The sequence below is a fragment of the Mustela nivalis genome, assembly GCF_964662115.1.
Source record: "Mustela nivalis genome assembly, chromosome: 3".
Taxonomy (NCBI): Eukaryota; Metazoa; Chordata; class Mammalia; order Carnivora; family Mustelidae; genus Mustela; species Mustela nivalis.
The window spans coordinates 56,444,835-56,472,280 of NC_139022.1; the positions used below are offsets into that span (position 1 = coordinate 56,444,835).

At 32.9% G+C, this 27,446-nt stretch overlaps 1 protein-coding gene across 42 annotated transcripts in view; it reads right to left on the bottom strand.

Annotated features, from left to right (window-relative positions):
• The window catches only part of PPIP5K2 (diphosphoinositol pentakisphosphate kinase 2), a 78,064-nt gene that overhangs the window by 44,900 nt on the left and 5,718 nt on the right, over positions 1-27,446 (bottom strand). For 25 of the 42 annotated variants that reach the window (XR_014309793.1, XR_014309794.1, XR_014309795.1 and 22 more), the window contains 15 exons: positions 21,701-21,896; positions 18,875-18,965; positions 17,349-17,434; positions 15,941-16,095; positions 14,590-14,691; positions 13,268-13,429; positions 11,631-11,752; positions 9,345-9,446; positions 8,130-8,216; positions 7,346-7,421; positions 7,155-7,264; positions 6,371-6,456; positions 3,888-4,013; positions 3,624-3,745; positions 3,171-3,353 (listed from right to left, as the gene is read on the bottom strand). Coding sequence is in view for 37 of the 42 variants with exons in the window: in XM_082723763.1 (XP_082579889.1) it covers positions 3,171-3,353; positions 3,624-3,745; positions 3,888-4,013; positions 6,371-6,456; positions 7,155-7,264; positions 7,346-7,421; positions 8,130-8,216; positions 9,345-9,446; positions 11,631-11,752; positions 13,268-13,429; positions 14,590-14,691; positions 15,941-16,095; positions 17,349-17,434; positions 18,875-18,965; positions 21,701-21,896 (1,806 nt within the window). In the remaining 5 variants the exon portion in view is untranslated. Of the gene's footprint in view, positions 1-3,170; positions 3,354-3,623; positions 3,746-3,887; positions 4,014-6,370; positions 6,457-7,154; positions 7,265-7,341; positions 7,422-8,129; positions 8,217-9,344; positions 9,447-11,630; positions 11,753-13,267; positions 13,430-14,589; positions 14,692-15,940; positions 16,096-17,348; positions 17,435-18,874; positions 18,966-21,700; positions 21,897-27,446 lie in introns of all 42 variants that reach the window. The other 17 variants (XR_014309797.1, XM_082723788.1, XM_082723787.1 and 14 more) reach the window with 2 other exon arrangements.

Consider the following 27,446-nt stretch of genomic DNA (forward strand, 5'->3'; position numbering starts at 1 on the left):
TAGTAAAGTATATCAACCAGTCCAACTGATCAAGAGAAAAAAGACCGTACAATGTTATGAAACAGAAAAGGACATCTCTACAGATCCTGCAGACATCACAAAGAATTTAAAAAGGATATGATAAATAAACTTCTATAAGAATGTAATTTAATACTGACACAAAATATAGTAACTAAAAATTAGTAAGTACTCTGGAATCCATAATTACAATGATTACATGATTTCCCACAAAGAAAATCTCCATAGGATTTACTAGTAAATTTTACCAAATATTTAATTAAAGATATGTACACAAACTCTTTCCCCAAAATAGGACACCCTCACAAATTTTAGGAGATTAACATAATTCTGATATTGAAAGCAGACCAAGACATAAGAACAAAAATGTGAAGGTCAGTCTAACTTGAACACAGATGTAAAACTCTTACCCAAAAATAGCAAACCCAAACTAGGGATATATACTAACAACAATAACAAAATACATACATACACATATACATATAAAAGTTGAGTTTATTCTAGGAACCAAGATAGCTTGATATCTCCCCAAAATCAAACAATACAAGAGATAAAAAGGAAATAATGATAAAATTCACCAACTTTTCATTTAACAAAACAGGAACAAAATGGAATTTCCTTATTTTGAAAAAGAATAGCTATTTTAAAATCTATAGAAAACATATTTAATCGACAAGTGTTAAAAGGTATCTTTGAGAACATGGACAAGATATACCACTTCTATTTAGTACTGTTTTTAAGCTAGTTACTGAAGATAAGAAAACAAAATAAATAAACAAAATCAGAAAGGAAGAAAAAAACCCTATATGCTTTTAAAGGATAAAGAAAAATCTACCAATAAATTATTAAAGTAATAAATGAGTTCAATAAGGTTGATGCGTATAAAGTCAACATTAGCTATTTTTACATAACAACAGAGAATAAAAGTTTTAGAGGTACTATTTACAACAGCATTAAAAATAAATTAAAAGAAATACATTTTCAGAAACTACAGATGTGATCCATGTAATCCAATACTGCAACAGGATTTTTGACAGGTTATTTTTAAATTTACAAGGAAATGCAAGAAAAGCCAAAAAAAAAAAAAAAAAAAAAACTTGAAGAAGGAACCTTGTAGGACTTGAGAGATCAATAAAAGAATATAGTATAGAAAAACATCATGTATATATATTATAAAGATGGTACTACAAAGTAGAGGGGAAAGGACAGTCTTTCAGGATGTGGTACTGAAATATCTGGGATGTATAAACAGCTGGGTAAAAATCAATTTCGACATCCTATAGCCCAAAGAAACATCAATTTTAGTCAGATTATAGATAAATGTGAAGAGCAAAATAGTAAAGCTTACAGAAGATCATACATAAGACTATTTTATGACCTCTAATGAGAAAAAGATATTAGAAGCAATACATTAAAATGCATTGACCACAAAGGGGAATGGGAGATACCAGCATCCAGTTTTTGAATGAGCAAGTCATGAGGATAAACGGCAGAGCACAGGGAATATAGTCAATGATAATTTAATAGTGTTGCACAGTGACAGATGGTGGCTACACTTGTGGCGGGCATGGCACAACAAACACTCTTGTCCGTATATTCACTAATCAACTAATCAACTAATTATGTGTTGTATACCTGATACTAATGAAACAATGTGTGTCATTATACCTCAATAATTTAAAAAAAAGATAGTAGACTACACTAAAAAAATGGACTGACCATAAAGGAAAAAAATTAAACTTGGAATTCATGAAAAATGAGAACCTCTGCTTATTGAAAGACATCATAAAGGCTCAGAGTAGGTGGCAGGATTTAGAATACATATAAAAAAGAGCTCATATTCAAAATAACGTAAGAACTTCTACCACGCACTAAGAATAAAGCAGACAAGCAGTAGAATAAAGGACAAGAGACTTGAAGAGAAGGCCTCAGGAAAGGATAGCTAAACGGTCAAAAGATACTAAAACCACACTGAGCTACTATTACACATCCACCTTCAGGACGGTCAAAACTTAACAGTCTGAGAATACCAAGAATAGAGACTATGTAGAATAATGATTATTTTCATGGACTTCTGGTGGAAGCGTAAATTGGCTCAATAACGGCTTTGGAAAACAGTTTGACATTATCTACTAATATTGAAACAGAAGCGTACAGTGGGTCACAATTCCAGTCTTAGAATACACCAAGAGAATGTATGCTCATATGCACTAGGAGATGCACAATGACAAGCTCAGCAGTATTAATCATAAGAGCACAAGACTGTAACGATGATACAAAGTATATATAAGTTATAGTATACTCATAGAATAGAACACAGGTCATCAAACTACAGCCCACAGGCCAAATGGAGCCTATGGCATAGCCCATGAGCAAAGAATGGTTTTCACATTTTTTAAAGGGGGTTAAAAAACAAAAAGAATATGCAAAAAGAGACCAAAGTGACCCACAAAGCCTAAAATTTACTATCTGGTCTCTCACAGAAAAAGTTAGCCAATCCCTAAAATAAAATACTACATAGAAGTGATTACTGTTTAACTGTGGAAATTCTCAAAAATATGGATGAACGTCATAAACACGGTATTGAGCAAAAGAAGCCAAACATAAAAGAAAACCTACTCTATTGTATGAAGCTTAGAAAATGGCCAAAACAGAGACCATAGCAATTAGGGATACATACTTACCCAGATAAGTTTCTTGATATGAGAAGACTATAAAAAGAGCAATAGAAAGTAAGGATAGGGAGCACCTAGGTGGTTCAGTGGGCTGAAGCCTCTGCCTTCGGCTCAGGTCTCCCAGTGTCCTGGGACAGAGCCCCACATTGGGCTCTCTGCTCAGCAGGGAGCCTGCTTTCTCCTCTCTTTCTGCCTGCCTCTCTGCCTACCTGTGATCTCTCTGTCAAATAAATAAATAAAATATTAAAAATAAAAAGAAAAAAAGTAAGGATAGTAATTATTTCTAAGAGATTGGGAAGAGCTACAATTGAGGAGGGGCACACAGGGTCAGAGGTGTCCCAATGTTCTATTTCTGTATCTGGATGGTGGCTATCTGAGTATTTGCTTTCTAATACAACAGGCTGTAAGTTTATGTTTTATATACTTTTCTGTACATGCATGATATTTCACAATGTAAAATAGTTTGTTTAAACTCACCTTTTCATAGTCTTCAGCTGTAAAATCTCTATCTTTCTGAAGTATTTCATGAAGTCTTGCCTTCACACGTTGCTGACAACTGCTCAAAGAGTCACTGTCACTATCCAAAAGACCATTCATATTTGCACTTTTTACCATCTGAACAAGAATGGGTGTAAGCTCTCCTTCTAGAGCTAAGAGCCCCTAAATATATTGAATAAAGCCAATACAGATTTTAAAATTAGTATGCAAATTAACAGAAAGCATTTTAATAATTATTTTGTTACATGCTGAATTTCACAAGGTATAAGCTAACTATGTGCAATAAATAAAGTGTTAATAATATAGCCCATCACCATTTCAGGGCCTGAGTTTGAAATTTCAAATTTAGAATTTTTAAACATTGCCTTAGCAAAAATCTCTTAAAATATAATATTAGATGACATTCCTAGTAATTCTAAAAAACATTTATACCTTTGCAAAAGCAGCTGCAGTCATCTGTACTCGTCCCTCATCAGAAGCATATATTTTGAGGTCATGTCGGTAGGTACTATGTAATCTAAGTAAACCACAACCAGGAAATCCTGCATAATCTCCTGAAAATAAATACTCAAATCACTTAAGCTATATTTTTGTCTCACTATATTTCTATAAATATTTAATAACATCACAAAATAAATGAAGATTTGGAAACATAATGCATAGATTTAACCAAATTAAAGAAACGACAAGATTTACCTTGACCTCCAGGATACATACACCTGAAAGCTCTTCCAAGTTCTTCAGCCTGGACCCTGCCTGCAGGAGTTAGTTCTCCTCCCCATTTTAGAACCAAAAGTAAGGATGGTTCTTCTCTTCGGCTGTCTAAGACACATGTGAATAGATAGAGGCAAATGTCAAGTTTGTTTATTTTAAAGAGACATATTATCAAGATTAATTTTTTCTTTGTTCTCTCTTATCCAGTGAAATATAACTTTTATCTAAATTATCTTGTTCCTTGGAACATATACCTATCTGTAAGGCTTTTGTTTCTTTCAGGAATACTCTTCGCTCCTTCAGTTAAAATCTTACTCAAATTTCAAAATCTCTTCCATACTTTACGGAGAAGGCTCTTAGTTTTCTGAAAGAAGTATTGCTTCTACCTTCCCTGCTATCATAGTGACAGGACACCAATAAGATTTGCCTAATATATTTAATTTAGTTGTGCTAGCAATGTTAGATTAAGAGCTCCCTGACCACAGGATCAAGATCTTGTCTTTATATCAAAAGTCTCACATAAAAGGTAATGCTACCTGAAGTGAAGATGTATACATTTTTATGATGAGAAATTAATGATCTGCATAATTTTAGGAAGACATGAGATGAGAAAACCTAAAATTTATTATAATTTAAGTTTATGAATGATTTATACAATAAAATGTAGCCAAGAGCAACTTTTTAAATTTGGAATTGCACAATCTCTTTATGTTCCTTACCAAAGATTTTTCTCAGATATTAGTGGAAGTTCCACAAGCAAATGAGTTTCTATACTTAATTCATCTGCCCTTTATCATGTCCTAAAATCTGTATTGGGCTACAGAAACAAAGGTAATTTTAAAATAAGCAATAGAGGGCACCTCGGTGGCTCAGTCAGTTTGGCATCCGCCTTCAGCTCAGGTCCTGATCCCAGGGTTCTGGGATCCAGGCCCCTCATTGGGCTCTCTGCTCAGGGGAGAGCCTGCTTCTTCCTCTCCCTCTGCCACCTCCCTGGCTCTTACACTTTTCCTCTGTCTCTCTCTCTCTCAAATAAATGAATAAAATCTTTAAAAAAATAAATTAATTAAAATAAATAAATTTTAGAAATAAAAATAAGCAATAGTAGTTCTAAAAAATTTAATGTTGATTCATTAAAAGTGATAGAAATCAACCTTTGTCTTGGGATTAGATAGTAGCTGTGTTTATTACACAGGCCAATATTAATTTATGGAAGGAAAATTAATTAACAAACTTTTTCAATCACAGTTATTTACTGAATTTTTTTATCACAAACATTAAATAAAAGAAATTCTGTATTGCTATTAATCACAAGTGTGACAAAACAGCAACATGTCAAATTTTAAAAATAAATTTATTAAAGATCAACATAATCAAATTTGTGCTTTCATTTAAGATAATCATTACTTCAATTTATGCTACTATAAATAATGACATTGAGAATATTCCCAAAGATCAATCTTTCCCTGAATATCTAACAACTTCCTTGGGATTGGTTCTTCTTTTTATTCCCCCAAGATTTTATTTATTTATTTGAGAGAGAGAGCAGGAGACAGGAGAAGGTCAGAGGGAGAAGATGACTCCCCGTGGAGCTGGGAACCCAATGTAGGACTGGATCCAGACACTCTGGAATCATGAGTTGAGCCAAAGGCAGTTGCTTAATCAACCGAGCCACCCAGGCGCCTAAGATTCTTCTAAGCAGAATTAAGATCAATTCATATGAACATTTTCTGAGTTTCTAATATATACTGCCAAATAACTTTTCAAAGAGTTACGTCAATTTATACTCCAATCAATAGACTGAAATATACTCACACTTCTCATTAACATTCTTTATCACCGATTTGACAAAGAATAAGAAAACACTTTGCTAGTGTGATATGCAAAAGTAGTTACTACTATTATTATCATTATTTTATTGGGCATCTATACTCCTCTATGAAATGGCTTCTCTAACCCCTGCCCATTTTTCTTTTAAAAGGTAAATGAATTTATGGAGTTTTATGCTGACTACTTTTAGAGACTGACCTTCTTTAAATACTTATTCTGACTTTTTCAGTGGAGGAAAACAGCTATATCAGAAACACTTTCATTATGTACTTTTTAGTTTTCTTGTACTTTTTGAGCTTTCTTCCTGTATACTCTGTCCTCTTTTACCAAAAGAGGAAGAAAGGAATCCATTAAGTAACATCTAGTCATAAATAAACTTTCTGAAACAATCCCAGAGTAAAAAGGAAGTCCGAAGCAGTTTCTAAAACTATAAAATCTATCCTTGAAGGATCAAGAATAAAATCTATCCTTTACTTAAAATATAGTTAGGGAAAGTTAACAAAACTCTACTTTATTTTTTCCTTTATTCAGCATGTCAGTCCCTAAATTATTACACTCAAGCGGGCCCGAAGGTCATCAAATGAGTAGTTAAGTCCCTACACATAATTAAAACACAATAGACATTAATAGTGATATACCTTCTTCTTCACTAGATGTTTTAGGACAACCATGAGGGAGATAAGTTAATTGGACTTTACGATTTATTCCAGAAAAATGGCCATACCTGAAAAACAAACGACAAGCAAAACAAATAACATTTAGTAAGTATTCAATGCAATCTCCTAAAGAAAAATTACACCCATCTAGAGAAAACTAAAAATACATATTAATGTACCTTTCTATTTGTAATTAATTGCTGAATTCTCTAACATATCCTACAGAAAATCTCCATAAAATAGATACTCATTTTAATCACATTAAAAATGAAAATACAAAAAGGTTTCTCTACAAAACTCAGACAATTTTGAAGAGATAAATAAGTATAAAAATATTAAAAAATAAATGTATGGGTATCTAAAGGAAATAAAATTCTAAGTGGTCAAATATGTAAAGTTTATAATAGGCATACCGGTGTTATCAATTTCACTTGACTAAAACAGCTCAAAATTGTTTTTTAATTAAACAACATTTAATCAGTGGTCATGTTAGCAATTTGGCTTTCATCCTAAGTAGTACTTCATAAAATATCCAAATTCTTCTCATCAAAATGAAAAGTAAAACTAAAATAATAACCTTCAAAACAAGCATCTATTTTCTCACTGGTACAAATAAAAATCTCACTAGACCTTCACTAATTTCTCTTCAGATTCAGCAATAAATTACAAAAAGATTCAACTGTAAAGGAAATTTAACAAACTCATATATTAAAAAAAGAACACAGCAAGTAATTATCAAAGTTAAGGGTTTCAGAAAGATTCTCACATTTCTAATACAGTCTTAAGTTGTTCAAGTTTTGACTTGTTTTCTTCAATTTCAGAATCATTATTTTGCCCCAGCTCCATAAGAAGTTGTCGGGCAATGTCCAGCACTTCCTATAAAATAATAAAGAACTGAATTTTTATGTAACATTGCCATTAGCAATTTAAAACCAACAAGAAATAAAATGCACTTGCCTGTAATTGTTTTGGCTTTTTGAGTTTTAATTTCCCCGATTTGTATCCATCACACTTTTCAAAAAGATCAAAAAATCTTATAAAAAAAAGACAGCACAGTTAGTCCTTTGCAATAATTAGTACTAATACCATATACTTACACAAACCACTTATAATGAAGATAGGGGACTCGGGTCTATGGATTTCAAATACTGTGTGTTCTCTTTCACATAGAAGGTTGCTCCTCCACCCTGGGCAATAAAACTCACTATTCTCCAGAGCACATCAAACTCACAATCACTAGATTATTTTTTAAAGTTTTCTCATGATGGAAACTGAGTATATGATTGTAATATTAAGTATTACATTCTCTGAAGTGACTGTATACCCATACATATTAAAAATGTTTCAACATATATTTATTGGCTCAAGTTTTCAAATTTTATTATTTCCAAATCAAATACTGAAGAGAAATAAGATAAACTTCCATTCTACTAATTTTCTTCTAGAAGGTTGAGAGGTTAAAGACTCATAGAAACCAATGAAGAGAATAACAAACCAAGATTAAACAGAATACCTTAGGATGTCTATGCCTTTCCAGCAGTAAACAAAAGTCAGACCAGATGGATATTAACATAATAATTTTCAGATGCTGATACACACAGTTATTTTACATGGCTTTTCACTGCATCCAGCAGTTTAAATTAATGGCCAAGAAATGGGAAAACAGATTTTCTATAAGATGTGTTAATCAAATCAGCTAATCACCTATCAGAAATCTTAAATTATTCCTCCTAAAACATACTTTTGATGCCTCACTTCCATTTTCATTTTTTGTTTTGGTGTTCGATCCCCATGACGTATCACAGCTATGACACATCTAAGTTCCATCCTAAAATTAAAAAAAAAAAATGCTTTCAATTTTCTAACAAAGTTTTCTGTTAAATAATTCAGACTAATACAACATCCCATTATTTGTTTAAAGCTACCTTTTACATTTGAGAGCTTTCCTATGAAGAACAGTATTCATAACAACCAGTTGATTTTATCAAATTCAATCTTAAGATTTTTAGAAGCTGGAGGGGGAGTAATATGAAGCTTTACATTAGCTTCCTCTCTAGAGATGGTTATGCTCACACTGGGATAAAAGTAAACGAACGGCAATCCTGGAACTTCATGAAATACTTGTTTTGTAGCATAGATCATTATGGACTGAGATTTCATTAAATCAAAGCAAAATAATGCTTTACTTTATAGCTACTATATTTATTTTGCCCTTGTAAGAACAGAACAGGTATTCAAACTCAAATTACTAGAAGATAACACAGTCTTAGAAAGAACGCTAGGGTATACTTTAGCATGTGCCGAACTGTAAGCCACAGAATACAACCCTGCAGGATTTTAATAAGTTACCTAAAAAATGTTATGCTAAATAGTTTGAGAATACTGGTTTTAAAACATTATAAATGTTTTTTTGTCCCCCCTACCCAACCAGGACTTCTCAGAATTTTTAACATGCTAATGTAAATGTCTAAGCTGTGAATATGAAGCATTTGGTCAACTCACCTGAATAGCAGGTGAGTTTCAAGCAGTAATTTTCACTAGGAGAATGTTATGAGACACTCTGGCAATATTGGTCTAATTAATTTACTTCAAGACATACCTGTATATTTTTTCTGTACACACTCAGAAGTTGTAAAACCATCAACTATGAACCTTTAAGTGACATACCTGTTGGCACCTCATTTATTTTTATGACTTAATTCAATAGTTCTATAACTATCTAAGCATTTTTCAGAAATTGTTCCCCACAGAATTTTATTTTTAACAATATAAAAGATTTTTAGTCTAGGTGGACCCCGCAAAAGCATGTAATCTATTTCTCCATCTGCCAAGTGAATCATATGAAAACATACACAGCAAAGTGTCCAGTAACCATCAGAAATTTAATCTCTATTGTAACAGCAGAGATCGATATACAAAACCACACAAATTTCTAAAAGAAAATATTCAAACTTACATAGTTCCAGATGTAGTTGGTACAATTGGGATATCTTCAGCTTCTAAGGGTATTGACCAGGGGATATGAAATTGCGGAGCAAGCTCTCTCATTACAATATTGCTTTGATTAAAAAAAACAAAAACAAACTAGAAATTAGTTCATTTTAAGACAAAACTCAGTATTTAATGACTAATAATACAGAATCATAAAAGTTACGGTCAAACTAGTGATTCTGTGATTATAGCACATAAAAAGTAACTCAAAGTATCAATCCTGATTAAAACAAATATTAGCAGTTCTAAACTGGTACATTAGAACACACTGAAGAAACGCTATAAATTTGGAATTACTGGGCGCCTGGGTGGCTCAGTTATTAAGGGTCTGCCTTCTGCTCAGGTCATGATCTCAGGGTACTAGGATCGAGCCCCCTTCAGGCTCTCTACTCAGCGAGAAGCCTGCTTCTCCCTCTCCCACTCCCACTGCTTGTGTTCCCTCTTTTACTATCTCTCTGTCAAATAAATAAAATCTTTTAAAAAAATTGGAATTATTTATTATTTACATTAGTTTCAAAGTATAAATCACACTGGAGTCAAATCACTATAACTGCATTATATCAACTCAAAGATAAATTCTGAAAACAAAGATTGTCTCTTCTTTATGGTCACAGGTCATTTCTTTTTTTTTTTTTTAGATTTTATTTATTTATTTAGAGAGTGTGTGTGAAAGAAGGGGGGAGGGGCAGAGGGAGGAGAAAATTCCCAACAGGCTCCCCACTGAGCATGGAGCCCTACATGGAGCTCAATCCTAGGACCCTGAGACCTGACCTGGGCCAAAACCAAGAATCGGAAGCTCCAACAACTGAGCCACACAGGTGCCCCAAGGGTCCTTTCTTACCTGTTAATCGCTTTTGAAATTACTCTAAATACCATGGCTCTTTTTAAACAAATATCCATTATATTTTACTAATAGGGTTAACAATAATTTTATAATTACATGTTAAGTAATTATAAAACATTTTTTGTCTTGTTTCAATTCAGCATTCATGCTAAAATTTAGTAAGCTCCCCCAAATTTCACCTTAAGGGTCAGTTCTCCAATCTTTAAAATATATTATAAAAGCAGACTCCAATTACGACAATACATTTTTTAAATTTATTTTTATTAACATATAATGTATTATTTGCTTCAGGGGTACAGGTCTGTGAGTCATCAGTCTTAAAAAATTCACAGCACTTACCATAGCACATATCCTCCCCAATGTCCATAACCCAGCCACCCTATCCCGCCCCCCAGCAACCCTCAGTTTGTTTCCTGAAATTAACAGTCTCTTATGGTTTGTCTCCCTCCCTGGTCCCATCGTGTTTCGTTTTTTTCTCTCCCTTCCCCCCAGGACCCCCTTGTCCTGCCTCTCAAATTCCTCATATCAGAGAGATCATATGATAATTATGACAATACATTTTAAAATGTAAGTTTCTTAAGCTTTTGTCATATATACTTTGAAACGGTTTAAAAATATGTCTTGTGAATCTTCTAAATCAAGGTACAAGAAAATAGTTCAAAGAAAATAAAAATCGCATTTCTACATGTAGTAATTTCTTTTGGGTTCACTTGATAATCTCTTGTGACTATCTTGAAGTGACATGTAATGGTAGAAAACAGTTGTCATTCAAAAGAACTCTAAATTCCAAATATTTCTATTCTAATCCAGTTACTTATTTCATGAATATTCATTTTATAACTCCAAGTAAGAAAATGAAACCTTTTCAACTGTAATCATATACCAAAAACTTGCAAAACAAAGTAACCTAATAAATTAGCTGTAATAATCACTGCATGGGGCACCTGGGTGGCTCAGTGGGTTAAGCCTCTGCCTTCAGCTCAGGTCATGATCCCGGGGTCCTGGGATTGAGCCCCACATTGGACTCTCTGCTCAGCGGGGAGCCCGCTCCCCATCTCTCTCTCTGCCTGCCTCTCTGCCTACTTGTGATCTCTCTGTCAAAAAAAAAAAAAAAAAAAATCTTAAAAAAAAAAAATCACTGCATAGCAATTCTAAATCTTTAAGTTAAAGTATCTTTAAGCCATCATCTATCCTGGCCATAAATTACTCCGCCTTTGATAACCCGAAGTATAACTCAGGATTTGGTGTAGTTCTTTGGGGAATGTCATTTTATGAACACTGATTTTTATTCTAGAGTGCTTTCAGGACCCTGATCATTTGATGTTTGCAATTATTTCGTTTCTGAATAGCTAGTATGCGTTAGCTGTAACAAAGGTAAAGAGGAGAAATGTAAAGAAAAATTCTTACCCAAGTATTTTTGCACAATCATCATAATACTTCATGGAATTTTTCACAAAACTGAAGCCATTGACATCACAGACATAGGACTGTCCATTGGCCCGTAACAAATCAAAACCACAAACTGTTTGCTATTTAAAATAAATTATATTTAAAAAGTTACATTTGAATTAGGATCCACAGTTTTTCAGTCTTACAATGTATCAAATTTTATAAATGCCTAAAAATTTACTACTGATTATTAGTTGATTTCATAGTAAGTAATAAATGAAATTACCCATCTCTAACCTGAGTACTCTGAAAATATATAAAACATACCATATGACCATTTGAGTTCCCCCATGAAATAAATATAGAACCAAAATGTATAAGAGATTAGAGAGGCCAAAAAATAACATACTATTATAAGATGTTCTTCAAGTAACACTTAATTAAAAAACAAGAGTAACAGTTTTTCAAAGCTTTGTTAAATTTTGTCATAGTAGAAATTCTACTGCTTTAATCCAAAAATGCATAAAGGAAAACAGTTTTGAAGATATGTCCCAGAGGAAACATCCAATTACCCCTATGAATCTTTTTTTTTTTTAATGAGATTTTATTTTTAAGCAATCTCTACCCCCAATGGGGGGTTCAAACTCCAACCCCGAAATCAAGAGTTGCGGGCTCTACCAACTGAACCAGCCAGGTGCTCTGCCCTCTGAATATTTTACATCCTGACAACTATATCCTTGTGAGCACCTGAAATACATTTATTTTATTCGGGAGAAGGAAACAGTTGCAAGGCTCCTGCTCAGGCTCCTGAAATTTTCTATGTTCTGCATCTTATATTCAAATTATCACATACCAGTATAATGGGATTTTAAGTCATGTCTTTTGGAATCCTGGTATTACAAAATTAAAACAATTTATATAAAGCTATTAAAATGTATTTATAGACAAATATTCCTTTCACAAAAGTGACTTCAATATATTAAGACATAAAGGTTTATTTAATAACCAGTAATACACTAGTCTTTACATTATATACCCAAGACAAGACTTCAAAAGGTAAAGTTTATCCTTTAAAAGATCAGGTTGTACTATCGCGGTTTACATCTTTAGCATACATTATTGGAAGCCTAATGATCTAGACTGAGGGAATTAGTCAAATGCTAGAAATAAAAAGTTTTCTTTAAGAAATGTATTCATATTGCTTTCATGAACACATTTTAACATATACAATAAATAGGCTATAGGAGAAAGACTGCTAAGGACCTTTTTTATTCAACAAAGCAATCATTTATCAATTCTGAGTAAACAGTACTTTTAACCAGTTGTTTTTACCACGTTAAACAATACCTCTAAACACTGGTTAATGCCACTGCTTTAGTTAAGTCCATCAAACTTTAATTTCTGAACAAATAGGCAAAATTCCCTTTTACATAACACAGAAAGAATACAGAAAAACAAAGGCCTTCATTTACTGTATATTTTTATTAATGGCACTACAAGAATCTCCTGAGAAGCATATAAACAGTTCAAATATATCATTTTTAATCTTCTGAGCTGATTTTTCCTATTAAATGCCCACGTAACATTTCTTTTACTCAAGAGAGAAAATTAGAATTTCTTTTACAAGGGTCTATGTGGCCTGTAAAACATCTTACCTTAAAAGCAAGGCAGACTTTCCAGGCAATTAATTTCTCTCGTGCATTAAGAATAACAGGGTATCTAACTTCTTTTCCCTCACTGTCTCGTTCCACCTTGCCATCAAGAGCTGGAGATTTTCGAGCTTCAGCATGTGCATAATCTGGACCCACTGTATAAACCTTTAATAAATGTTAAAATATATACATTAAAAATGTATATATTATAAAAAATGTATTAAATTTTAAAAAGCAAGACAACAGATCAAAAGAAAAAAAAATCAATAAAAAATACTTCAGTCTCCAGACTGTTCTTTTCACACTTCTTTCTATTTCACATGCCAAAATTTTCAATACACTGGAAAAGATTATAAATAATTAATTACATGGCAAAACTGGTAACATGAAGTTCTGTTCTCTACAGAGAATGATTATTCTGAGCGAGATGAGGGAACACGAGGTTGAATAGGATGTGATCTTTCCCAAATTGTTTTTAGCTTAACCAAAGGAGAAGTAAAAATAATTATAGAAACGTTATAAAAGGAAGTAATAGCCAAAAGAAAGGTTGTGATGGTGGTGGTGAGGAGCAGCATATGCTGAAAGGCAGAAAAGAAAGGGAACAGCACCCTAAGTAAACACAGAGGCCAGAAGCATTAAAAAGCACGATGTAGTAAGGTAAGAGTAAGTTATTTGGTGCCATTTATACAGTAAGAAATAAGGTTCATAGAACAGACTGGGAAATATTCTGTATGCCACCCTTATGAATTTGAATATTACCCTACAGTCAACAAAATCCATAAGAGAATTTTAAAGGAGAGGTTCACAATCAGGTTTATACCTTAGAAAAAAAGATACTCTCATGAGACAGAGATTAGTTGAAGGTAAAGCAATTAAGACCTTATCTGTCACCCAAGGAAATTTCAAACATATTGTTATATTACACTACAGTTGTCACAGATCTCAGAGCATCATTTACACTAATCAGTGCTTGGAAACTAGTGGCTATTAGACCCTTAACCCACTATATTTTATTATTTAATGTCCTTTTAAAGAAGCACACATATTATTGTATCACAAAGTTGGTTTTTAAATATTTTTATAACTACATTTCAAAAAATATTTGTCTCCCTGGCAATCTTGTTTTGGGCATCAAAAAACATGATTCTAAAACAAGGGTTCACGGGTTTCAGACTGCCAAAGGCATTCATAATACAAAATAGATAAAGAATCCCTAGTCATAAAAAGAAAGAGATCCAGAATAGAGTCTATCCTTGGGGTAATCCCTTTTTCTGTATCACTGATAAACTAAAGGCAAAATTAAATTATATTGTAATCAATCCTACCTTTACATCAGTACCATCTGTGGGCATAAACTCTTCATATATATATGAGCCTGTTTTTCGTACATTGCTTTCTGGGGAATAAACACTACTTCTACTGCCAATCTGAAACAAAAGATGTCCACAAATATAAAAGCTAAGTTATTCATCTCATTTTTATAATATAACCTCTTAATCATCTATTTCCATCTTAGACATTTCCAAAAACTTTTATTGGTGAACAAATATTTAACAACACTTACTATAGAGTTGACAGTGCATTATTTTCTGTTGTAATGTAACTTACGTGTAAATTAAGTAGCATAAGAATACAATGAACAGTAAGAATAATGCTCCTAAGATTCAGCCATGTTCTTGCATGTAACCCTCTTTTGTTTACTTTTTCCACGACAGAATTTTCCACTGTATAGGTACACCATAATTTATTCATTTTATTAATGAATATTTAGGTTGTCTTCTAACCTTTAGCCAGTAGAAGAGTATTGCTTTCAATATTCTTTTAAGTGTCCCAGGTGCAAGGGCATTTCTAAGGTACATACTACAAGTAGAACTACTAGGTGATAGAATTACTAGGTGCTCATATTCAACTTACAAAGATAAATCTAAAATATTTTATGAACTATTTTAACAATTTTTAGTCTTCTAGCAATGTATGTGAGCTCCCACTGCTCCACATCCTCATCTATAATTGGTATTCTTAAACTTAATATTTGCCACTCTAATGGATATAAAATAGTACTTCACTGTGTTTTACTTTGTATTTCCATAATTGCTTATAAATATACGTGCATCTTTGATCTTAATACACTGTTAAATTATGTTGCTAAGAGAATAAAGGCTATATTAATGTACATTTCTGCTAACAACATTTGGGCTTGTGCCTGTTTTGCAACTATCTCGATCTTTTTGATTTTGTGTCAACAAAAAAGTAATTCAATGTCATTACCTTTTAGACTTCATTTGCATTTATTTTATTATGGGTACAGTTTTGAGCATACTTTCATGAATGTAAATGTTATAGATATTACTTGTGTCTATGAATTATCTATCTTGGAGGCCATTTTTCTTACAAACTACTGATCTTTGCTTGTATTTCTCATATGCCAGATACATAAATGGAAGATAGAAAGAAAATCGAGTAATTTTCTTGGTATTTTGTATGTAGAAATTTTGCATAAACAACATTAAATAACTAAAATAACATCTTGCTTTTCTAACAAAGAAGGATATGTTTGAATTTATACCTGAATGGTACATTTTTATTTAATCTTAATTCTACTGAATACTTGGTTACTTTTAATAGAATTTCTATGAAGTATGAGTAACAGTATCCCCTAGGATAACAAAGGTTTACCTTTCGAAAAAGTCTTTGACTTCCACCACCTGCAGATGTGGGATAGTAAATGTAAACATTGTGATCCTCTGCACTGACTGGCTTTTCCACAAATGGCTTTTGAAAAACTTCACCATTTACTTCTACATGATCTTCCCCTTCAATCAGATTGCATTCTAAAAATCAAACATAACAGCAGGAAAAATTACATATTGTATATTAGCTACATTTAACATTATTGTTTAAGTTTTTACTAGAATAGAGTTTACAAAGAAAAGTAACTGTGGATAACGTATGATTTTATTTTAATTAAAAAGTCATGCAGAAGTGCCTGGATGGTTCAATTGGTTAAGCGTCCCACTCTTGGTTTCAGCTCAGGTCATGATCTCATGGGTCTGAAGATGGAGCTCAGTCTTGGCTCCACACTCAGCAGGAAGTCTGCTTCAAGATTCTCTACACTGCCCCTCCCCAACCTCTCTTGCTAAAATAATAAATCATCTTTAAAATAATATTTACACAAAAAATATACATCAAGATTTATGATCTCTGACATTAAAAACTACAGTTATTCTTCAAAATCTTATGAACCTGACATCTTACCTTGTCATCCCACAGAATTCAATATTAGATATGAAATGATGCCAACAAGAAACACTGAGAAATCTTTCTAGATTGCTATCATCTCCTGAAAATTATATGGAATTATTTGTATCACAGATACCATAAAACATGAAATTATTTAACTTATTAAAGTAACCTATATAAAGTAAGCAAGCAAACCAATCAGGAAGTTAATTTTTTGCTCTAGACAAATAAGAGAAGTTCCCTGTTACTGATAATAAATGCTATATCTAGTTTTTTAACAAAAGTTGCTTTAAACTACAATAAAATCAACAAAATTCCCCAAAATACCCTTGTCAGAATATTAACTCTTAAAGCAGATAAACATTTATCTTGGCTTTTTAGAATGTTACATATAACTTACATGCTATGTTTTAGATAACCAGAAAAATGAAGCAAAGGCTGCTTTAGGATATTAATAAGTAGTAATATTTCTGAACTCCCAGTCATCAGAAATTATGGTATCTTAGCATGAAGTTTCTAATCCTGAATTCAACAACCACAGATAAATCACCTGATTACCGATCACCCGTAATCAATACAAATTTATTAAGCATGTAATTCAAAAATCTTTATGATTCCATATGTTAAATGTAGAACAAAGAAAAGTAGGATGTATAATTCTTAAATTATTAGCGGGCCTTTTAGCTTATAGTGGCACACTTTAACTGAGCAAAATGCTCATTAAAAAAAAAAGTAAATAGAATAGTATGAGTTCTCTGAATTCCTTCTACTTAATTAGAAAGGAAATAACTCAAAAGTATGTCGAATGACAAAAGGTAGCTTTCTCAAAATCTCATATTCTTACCTTTGGGATTATTTGGGTCACGGTTCAAAATTGCATAACGAGGAAGTAAAATACCTTCGGCTTGAAGAATACTATATACTTCTCTCCTGAAGAAAAAGGAAAACATTTTTTTAAGTTTTATTGCTCTATTTGAAGAGTACATTATTACTATTGTATTAATTAAAAAGGCATGGGTATCCAGTCTTCTTATTTTTTAAATAAACAAATAAATCATTTAAAAATATTAAACATTTCTAAGGAAATATTCAGCCTCATTAGAGCAAAAATGTATGCACAATACTTTATGTGACATATTAAAACACTAATATTTCAAAGTGAGAATAAAAATGTATAAAAAGAAATGGTTAAATGCAAAGTTGTGATATGACATGACAGCATATTATCTATTAAAAACTTTATACTCGGGGTGCCTGGGTGGCTCAGTGGATTGGGCCGCTGCCTTCGGCTCGGGTCATGATCTCAGGGTCCTGGGATCGAGTCCCGCATCGGGCTCTCTGCTCAGCAGGGAGCCTGCTTCCTCCTCTCTCTCTCTCTGCCTGCCTCTCCGACTACTTGTGATTTCTCTCTGTCAAATAAATAAATAAAATCTTAAAAAAAAAAAACAAAACACTTTATACTCAAAGAATATTTAATGACATGGGAAAATGTTCATGGTATTGTAAAAGAAAAGTGACCCTCGTTGTGTAAAATGTGAGTGGATATATGTATTGCTTTCCACATGAAAAAATAGGATAGACGGTAGTAGGATTAAATGCCTTTCTTTCTGCTTTTATTTTCTAAATTTCTTAAAGTAAATATACATTTACATATTTATGTATATATTTATAACAAAGAAGTATGTATTAATATGTAAATCTAGGGAAAATGTTTTAAAATGTTAGATATTGTACTATTTGGAAGAACAAAAAAAAAAAACAAAACCAGAAAACTATAGGGCCTTAAACTTTATAATGCATTTTCACACATATAATCTCGTACAATAATCCTAACACAAAAGAAAAGTAAATGTTGGCGGAATTATATGGTAGCCATCAGAGTGAAACAGCACTCAAACAAAATAAATAAATATATTTGTATTCTACAGTTTTTCTTAGAAATCCATGCTTTTAGCCTGTAAAATGAATGCTAAGATGTATCATGAGATTGCACTATTCCATTAAAAAAAAAAGTCTAGTTCAATGAGTACAACCCTAATTTCATCTTTAGTCAAATGAGAGAGAAACTGTTCATAATTTCAAATTGAAACTAAATTTTCAATGGTTCGGTAGGCTCTGGAAATTAAACAAACCTAGTTTAAGTCCTTGTTCCACTATTGACTGAACTACTTGTGACTCTGGGCAAATTTATTCATCTCCCTGAGTCTCAAGTTTCTTCATCTATAAAACTAGGTATAATTTCCTATTTCTAAGTATTATTTAGAGGATACCACAAATTAATATATATGAAAACACCTGATGTCAGCTTACAGTAGGCATTAAATAAATGTTATTTTTCCTTCCCTTAATTCAGCCATCTCCATCACTCACCTATCTTGTATGAGATACTGCATATTCAAGTCATTGATTACAAATGGATTCCTGAGTTTTGCATAGGCAACTGCTTTGTCCAGTGGAAATCCTAAGAACACATATTATTAACATATTCCGTATAATCTCAAGATAAGTTGACATCTATAACTATATCAATTTGATTCTGTATCACTTCCCATAAAAGGTAAATTTAATTATGCATATAATTGCTTTCCATACAAAGCAAGGAAAAACACATAAAACTTGACATGTATTAATAATAAGTCTTATTTTTTCCTAGTTAATTTGATTGATAAGGCATAACAAGCAAGTGGCTATATAGCCAAATATAAAGCACTGACATGTTAGTCAATGCCTGATTATTCAAAGTCACCTAATAACAAGATTACTTCATGTACAAAAGAGAAATCTAAATATAATTAAGTGTATCACAATCACTTGGTGTTTAAAAGAAAACAAATATAACTTCTCACTTTAGTTTGATATCTATACATATAAATTGCCAATTCTTCAAAGAACTTATGCACCTTTAAAAATAGCAAAAACAAAAGTTAATTCACATACAATAGATATGCTCTAAATATAAAATTTATGCATAGAATCATACTTGCTGCTACTAGGTCACTGTTAAGATATTAGAAATTAACTCCCTAAAATTTCTAGACTTTGATAAAACTACTAATTACATGGAAAACAACTCAAATAGCAGATATAGTAAGAGGTCCAAAAAAAAATCTAAAGCATTTAATAATTATACTGCACTCTCTGTATTGACACTAAAAGTCTCCAATTTTATCCATCAATATATATTATTAAGAGATGTTGTGGCAGTATACCATAGAGTCTAATAAAACAGGGTTCAAAATCCTGGCTCCATCTTTCATTAGCTTTGTGATCCTGGGTAAGTTTATTTAACATCGCTAAGCCCCTGATTCTCAGCTGTAAATGGGTATTATACTAGTCTTATCTAGTAGAGTTTTTGAGGAACTCGATAAAGGAGTATATATCAAACAGTATAGTCCTTGACAGAGTAGGCGCCCAATAAATATTTAATATTCCTTAAGTGACAATATTTTAGTGAATATCTTATCTATGGAAAAGCGTAAAAATCAGTTAAGCATGCATAACTTTAGAATTTAACGTTGGGTACTACAGTATTACTGTGAAGACACTGTATTTTGTACTATTATCAGAACAGTTGGAGGGGAAGTAAGTACAAAGGCATACTGAAGTTAACAAAACTAAACAAACAACTATGGTCAGTTTAAAAAAGACATTCCTAAATTCCTCTTAGTTTTTAAAATTTAATGAAAGTACTCTATACCAAGAATGACTTCCACAAACTAAAAACCCTTCTCGTTTTGTAAAGACTCTGAGAAGAATTCATCACTTGTCATCAGGATATCTCAGTGTCTATGATTTAAAGCATCTTAACCGAATTCAGCATATAGGAACCGCTGTAACAGTTTTCTGGTTCTGTTACTGCTGTTAAAGAGGAACTTTTTCCTTACCAAGAGACAGCGTATGGGATATGACCTTAGATAGCAGCTAGTTTTTACAGACAAAAACAAATAGGAAAGGTAGGAAAATGGTAGGAAAAATCATGTGGTAGTAAGGGAAGACCACCTTACCCTGAAGGATAAGCCAATTTTAAAATTCTCTGAAGTAAAGGACTTCAATTTATAAAGACCAGGGCCTTGGCTTATCTATAGGATATAGGAGCACAAAAAATCTCAACCCTGTTCCATCTCCTTCTTGCTGAAGGAGAAATTTCTTGAACACCCAACTAAAGTAAAACTTTAACATAACTGGAGATTACGTGTTTTGGTAACAAGGTGATTTAATATGAATACATTTATAACTGAGCATGCATCTTTTAAATTATAGTTCTTAGAAATTCACTTAATTCACAGATTCTTGGGTCACAAATTTTCAAATATTCACTAATAATTTTGATTTGTGGGTTTTACTATGAAGGCATAATTTACCATCAAGTAATACTTAAGTTTAATTAATACTTCTGTTTGATTTATAGAAGAAACCAAGTAAAATGGAAAATTCAAATATTAAGCTCTTTAGAAATAAAATATGAATATGTATATGTGGAAAGATAGATCATTTTCTGTATGGCAAAAGCATATGGCTAAAAATATCCAATAATCCGAGAATTTATTCTAAGTAACTTAGAGTAGCTCCAACAAAGATATGCATTAGAAGAGTTCATAACAACCATATTTCTAATAGTGAAAACTGGAGACTAACTGTTAGGATAATAGTTAACTATGTCATAGGACAATCTCATGATGACACCCTATGATGTCGTTAAAAATTAGGTCTTTGGGGCGCCTGGGTGGTTCAGTGGGTTAAAGCCTCTGCCTTCGGCTCAGGTCATGATCCCAGAGTCCTGGGACCGAGCCCCGCATCAGGCTCTCTGCTCCGCAGGGAACCTGCTCCCTCCTTTCTCTCTCTCTGCCTGCCTCTCTGCCTACTTGTGATCCTTGTCTGTCAAATAAATAAATAAAATCTTAAAAAAAAAATTAGGTCTTTGAAGAATGTAATAGAGGCGAAAAAAACAAACTCCTTGATATAACTAATGAAAAACTTAAATATAAAATTACATATACACAGCCACAGTAAATTTGTTTAGAAAAATGCACAGAGAAAAAAATGCCTGAAAAGAAATACATAAAAATGTTAACATCACTGATCTGTGAGATGGATGAATTTAATTTTATTCTCCTGTTTTATCTAATATTCTACAATTAATATGTATTAGGTTTATTATAAGACGATAAAGGGAGTTCCCACCCCATTCTTTAATACCTTTAGAATGGAACGAAATAAGACAATCACATAAAGGCCAGTTTTCTACTGGTTCATTCAAAATAACATCTTCTTCAAATACTACTACTGTGATATATTTAAATAAGGAGATCCGTTCAAGAATTTCCTTCATTGGTTTGGATTTGGATTTCTTTGCCATGGAACATATTCCAACCACAATCTGTCTTTCTGGTGGCTAAAACAGAAAGAAAACAACAACAAAAAATCAAGTTGATTTAATACAAACTCCAAAGTAGAGCTATATTAAATCTTTTTCAGAAGTAGATATAGGATGTAATCAATATAAATGATACATTAACCAAAAAGGGCATTTTTTAAATTACATTTTTGTTACAATAAATAACAAATAATAAATAATAATACAAAAGTCTGAAAAACTTTCACTTTCAGGACATTGTTACTATTTTTGTTCTGATTTTAAACTTAAAAAATACTCCTTCCTTAACTATCTCTAGTATTTATTTACCTTTGCCACAATAGGAAGGGAAAAATGAGGGTCAAAACCTATCCAATCCAAGTAAAAAGACCAATGAGAGTGGGATAAAACATTCTTTTGCCTAAAATAAGATATTCTGACTACAAAGCTGTATTATATAGTATTAAACTGTTTTTGTAGTTTGAGCTTGAATAGGAGTTGGTCAACAACAACTTGGAAGAAAATTTTGGAGAAAGCCAAACTGCTAACAGAGGTGTCAATGTTCTTTGAACTCCAATCTACATACTAAATATTCCTATTTAATGGTATTGCTCATCTCCTAATGCCCTTGCTACAGCTCAAAGGCCACGACTCGTCCTAAAACTAAAAAAATTAAAAAACCAAGATACAGAAATACTTTTAAGTAACTCAGAGGTTTACAAAATGACTCAAGATTCATTCTGAGATCTTTGCATTCAAGTAATGAAGAGTTTTATCAAATAAATAAAGCTGTGCCCAGTTTGTTTGTTTGTTTTAGTTTTCCCTCTTCCATATTTTATGATTCACATAATATTGTAATCTGAGCTCGAAAGTGTTTTACTAGTCTTTCTCTTATTGTAAATCTAAAAATAAAATTGGGTAACATCAGATTTAAATTACTATTCTTCTTATGTCTAAAATTAGATTTCTTCATTCCCTCTTCTAACTCATGAAATTTAGAGATTAAACTGGTATTGAACTTGACTGTAAAGCCTAATCTCCCTGGGATCTGCGGTTTTTCCCCCTTGATCATCCACTTTTATGTACCGTTATTCAATTCTTTCCTGATTAAAAGCCTCTATATAGCTTATGATGTTCCTAATGAATAATTCCCCACCAACAAAATATATTTGCAAATGATATATCCACTAAGGGGTCAATTTTTATTAATTTTTATTTTTTTAAGGGGTCAATTTTTAAAATATATGAAGAACTCATACAACTCAATACCAAAAAAATACAATAATGCAATTAAAAAATGGAGAGAGGACCTTAACAGACAGTTCTCCCAGGAAGACATACAGATGGGAAAAAGATTCATGAAAAGACGCTCAAAATCACTAATCATCAGGAAAATGCAAATCAAAACCACAATGAGATATCTATCAGCTCACACCAGTAAGAATGGCTAGTATCAAAAAGACAAAAAATAGCAAGCGCTATCCTGTATTGTTGCTGGGAATGTAAAATGGTATGGCCACTGTGGAAGATAGTATGGAGGTCCCTGTTATTATTATATAATTAATAGCAAGCGCTATCCTGTATTGTTGCTGGGAATGTAAAATGGTATGGCCACTGTGGAAGATAGTATGGAGGTCCCTGTTATTATTATATAATTAATATTAATTTAATAATTAATAGTGATAGTATATAATTAATCATTATTGGTTAAATAAATACTTGATTAAATTAATACTTTATTAATTGACTTAATTAATTAATTAAAATGCCATGTGACCCATTAATTCTACTTCTGGGTATTACCAAGAAAACAAAAACACTAATTCAAAAAGATATGCTGACTACATCCTTATTCACAAAAGCCAAGATATGGAAGCAATCTAAGTGTCCCTCAATAAATGAATGGATAAGGAAGGTGCAGTATATATATTAGTCAGCCATAAAAAAGAAAAAATTCTTGTTACTCACAACATGGATGGACCTACAGGGTATTGTGCTAAGTGAAATAAGTCAGTCAGAATGACAAATACACTATGATTTCACTTAACATGTGAAATCTAAAAACCAAAACAAAACAACATCAACAAAAAGCAAATAGACTCAAATACAGAAAACAGACTGGTGGCTGCCAGAGGGAAGGGGGGAGGTGGGATGGATAAAAATGGCGAAGGGGATTAAGAGGTACAGACTTTTAGTTATAAAATCGTGGAGATGAAAAATATAGCAGAAGGAATACAGTCAATAAGAGTAACTTTGTATGGTGCCAGATGATGACTATATTTATCATGATGAGCATTTCATAATGTATATAATTGCAGAATCACCATGTTGTACACATGAAACTATTATGTCGATTATACTTCAGTAAAAAAAGCACTCAACCTAACATTCCCTATTGTTCTATAATTTATAAAAAGGCTACTAAGTTAAATTTTATTTATTACAGATCTATTTAGTATCTATCCATTAGTTAAAATGATCTAGAAACTTCCAAGTTAAAATGCACAAATAAACTTGCATTATTAAGGCAAAATTATAGGATTTTATTAGGTAGAACCTTGGAAGCATGAAAATAACTTTAAAACATATCTTATTTATTTATTTATTTATTTATTTATTTAGAGAGATCACAAGTAGGCAGAGAGGCAGGCAGAGAGAAAGGGGGAAACAGGCTCCCCGCTGAGCAGAGAGCCCAATGTAGGGCTCGATCCCAGGATCCTGAGACCATGACCTGAGCCAAAGGCAGAGGCTTAACCCACTGAGCTACCAAGGCGCCCCAGATCTTAGTTATTTTGATAGATTTAATGTCTAAAATGAAATCCATACCTTTATTTTATTTTTCTGAAATTCTTTTCTTTAATCTTAAAAATAGGAGAATGATCTGGAACCAATTATTTTATCAAACTGCAGGCCAAATGAACCAAATCAAGTTTCTCAAAAGTGTCAACTATGCAACAGAAATTTGAACTCAATTTAATTAGTACCAATAGTCTAAGAATTACACTAAATGCTAAAGTTAGATAAGCAGAAACTACCTATCCTCAAAGTGCTATGAATCGAACAGATCACAGTAATAATGTAGTACTTCATGCTATGTGCAATACAAGTATATGTGTCAAGGTACAGAAATAGTACTGTGAGGGCACCCAGGTGGCTCAGTTGGTTAAGCATCTGCCTTTGGCTCGAATCATAATCCCAGAGGGTCCGAGAATAGATCGCCATGTCAAGCTCAGCAAGTCTGCTTCTCCCTCTCCCTCCACCCCTCCCCCTGCTTGTGTGTGCTCTCTCTCTCAAGTAAATAAAATCTTAAAAAAAAATAATAACACAATGGAATACTATGCAGCCATCAAAAGAAACGAAATCTTGCCATTTGCGAAAACGTGGATGGAACTAGAGCGTATCATGCTTAGCGAAATAAGTGAAGCGGAGAAAGACAACTGTCATATGATCTCCCTGATATGAGGAAGTGATGATGCAACATGGGGGGTTAAGTGGGTAGGAGAAGAATCAATGAAACAAGATGGGATTGGGAGGGAGACAAACCATAAGTGACTCTTAATCTCACAAAACAAAATGAGGGTTGCTGGGGGGAGGGGGGTTGGAAGAAGGGGGTGGGATTATGGACATTGGGGAGAGTATGTGCTTTGGTGAGTGCTGTGAAGTGTGTAAACCAGGCGATTCACAGACCTGTACCCCTGGGGATAAAAATATATTATATGTTTATAAAAAGTTAAAAAAATAATAATAATAAAATCTTTAAAAAAATAAAAAGTACTGAGGAAGAAGTATTCAAATCTACAAGGAGAAGGGGAAGAATGTATAGGGAATATGAGCAAGGTTTTGAAGAATGAAAAACAATTCATAAGGTACCCGTCAGAAAAGGGCATTTCAGGGGCAGCTGGGTGGCTCAGTGGATTGGGCCTCTGCCTTTGGCTTGGGGTCATGATCTCAAGGTCCTGGGATCGAGCCCCACATTGGGCTCTCTGCTCGGTGGGGAGCCTGCTTCCCCCTTTCTCTGCCTGCCTCTCTGCCTGCTTGTGATCTCTCTGTCAAATAAATAAAATCTAAAAAAGGGGGGGGGGCATTTCACAGAGATGAAGAAATACATACAAGAGCGGAGGCATAGTACAACATTGAATAATACGTGAAAAAAAATTTGATATTGTCTAAACATAAAAGGGAGAAGGGAGGAGAGACGAGCACAGTTCTAGATATTTGTAAGAAATGGACTTGAGCTGTCAGTGATGTTCACAGATGAACTCAGAAGAACTCAGGCGAAAAGGGGTAGGCTAGCAGAGGCTGAGTCAATAGTACTTTCTAGCTTAAGGCAGACAGAAAAAAATATGTTTTATTCATTGGATTTCTGCATAACAACTTTAGGTGACGAAATATTTTGCTGGTAAGGGAAGCCTGAAAATCGTTTTTTTCTGGGGTAAGATGGGGGTGGAATAGGTTTTAAGTGAATGACAGTCTCATTGGCATTTCAGATGTGTTACAACACTGTGAAAATGGTTGATGAAAATGGATGTTAAGAATCATCCAATAGCTATTTTTGTCTTTTGGGTTTTCTTCTACTCTTACAAAGTATAACGGGTTTTGATTTGAAAACAAAATTATGAGGGCGCCTGCATGGTGCAGTTGGTTAAGAGACATACTCCTAGTTTCAGTCAGAGTTCTGAGATCAAGCCATGTTTTGGTCTCTGCGCTCAGCATGGAGTCTGCTTGGGCCTCTCCTCACTCTCCTTCTGTCCCTCCCCACCACTCTCTCTCTCTGTCTCTCAAATAAATAAATAAATCTTTAAAAAAAATTATCTTTTCAACTGGAAATATAAGAAAAAACAAACGTAAGGTTGTATCTTAAATCAGTTTTCACAGTAAAGCAATCTACTTCTAAAGGGAAAACAAGTAAGAAAAATGTTGAGCTCTCACCATAGCACATCACCCAACCACTCCATCCCCTCATCCCTCCTACTCCCCTCCACTCCAACAGTCCTCAGTTTGTTTCCTGAAATTAAGAGTCTCTTATGGTTTGTCTCCCTCTCTGGTTTCAACTTATTTCATTTTTCCCTGCCTTCCCCTATGATCCTCTCTGTCTTGCTTCTCGAATTCCTCATATCAATGAGATCATATGAAAATTGTCTTTCTCTGGCTGACTTATTTTGCTTAGCATAATCCCCTGTAGTTTCATCCATGTCATTGCAAATGGCAAGATTTTGTTTTTTATGGCTCTATAGCATTCAACTGTGCTATGGTGACCACTGTGAATTGTGTAAGACTGATGAATCACAAACATGTACCCCTGAAACAGACAATACATTATATGTTTAAAAAATAAAATAAAATGGCAAAAAAAAGAAAAATGTTGAGCTGATGTAACTATAGTAAAATGAACATAATAAATATGTGTTATTCCCAAAGATTTGGTACAGCTATACATCCTCGTAGATAGATCAAAAAGAAAACAAGACTCATGTTCCTATACACCTCTCTGGATACTTGATGTAGCCTCTCCATCTAGTCACACAGTTACAGACTCCTGAATAGTTAATATATAAGGCTATCTTTGGGTCAACCACGACTTTTACTGAC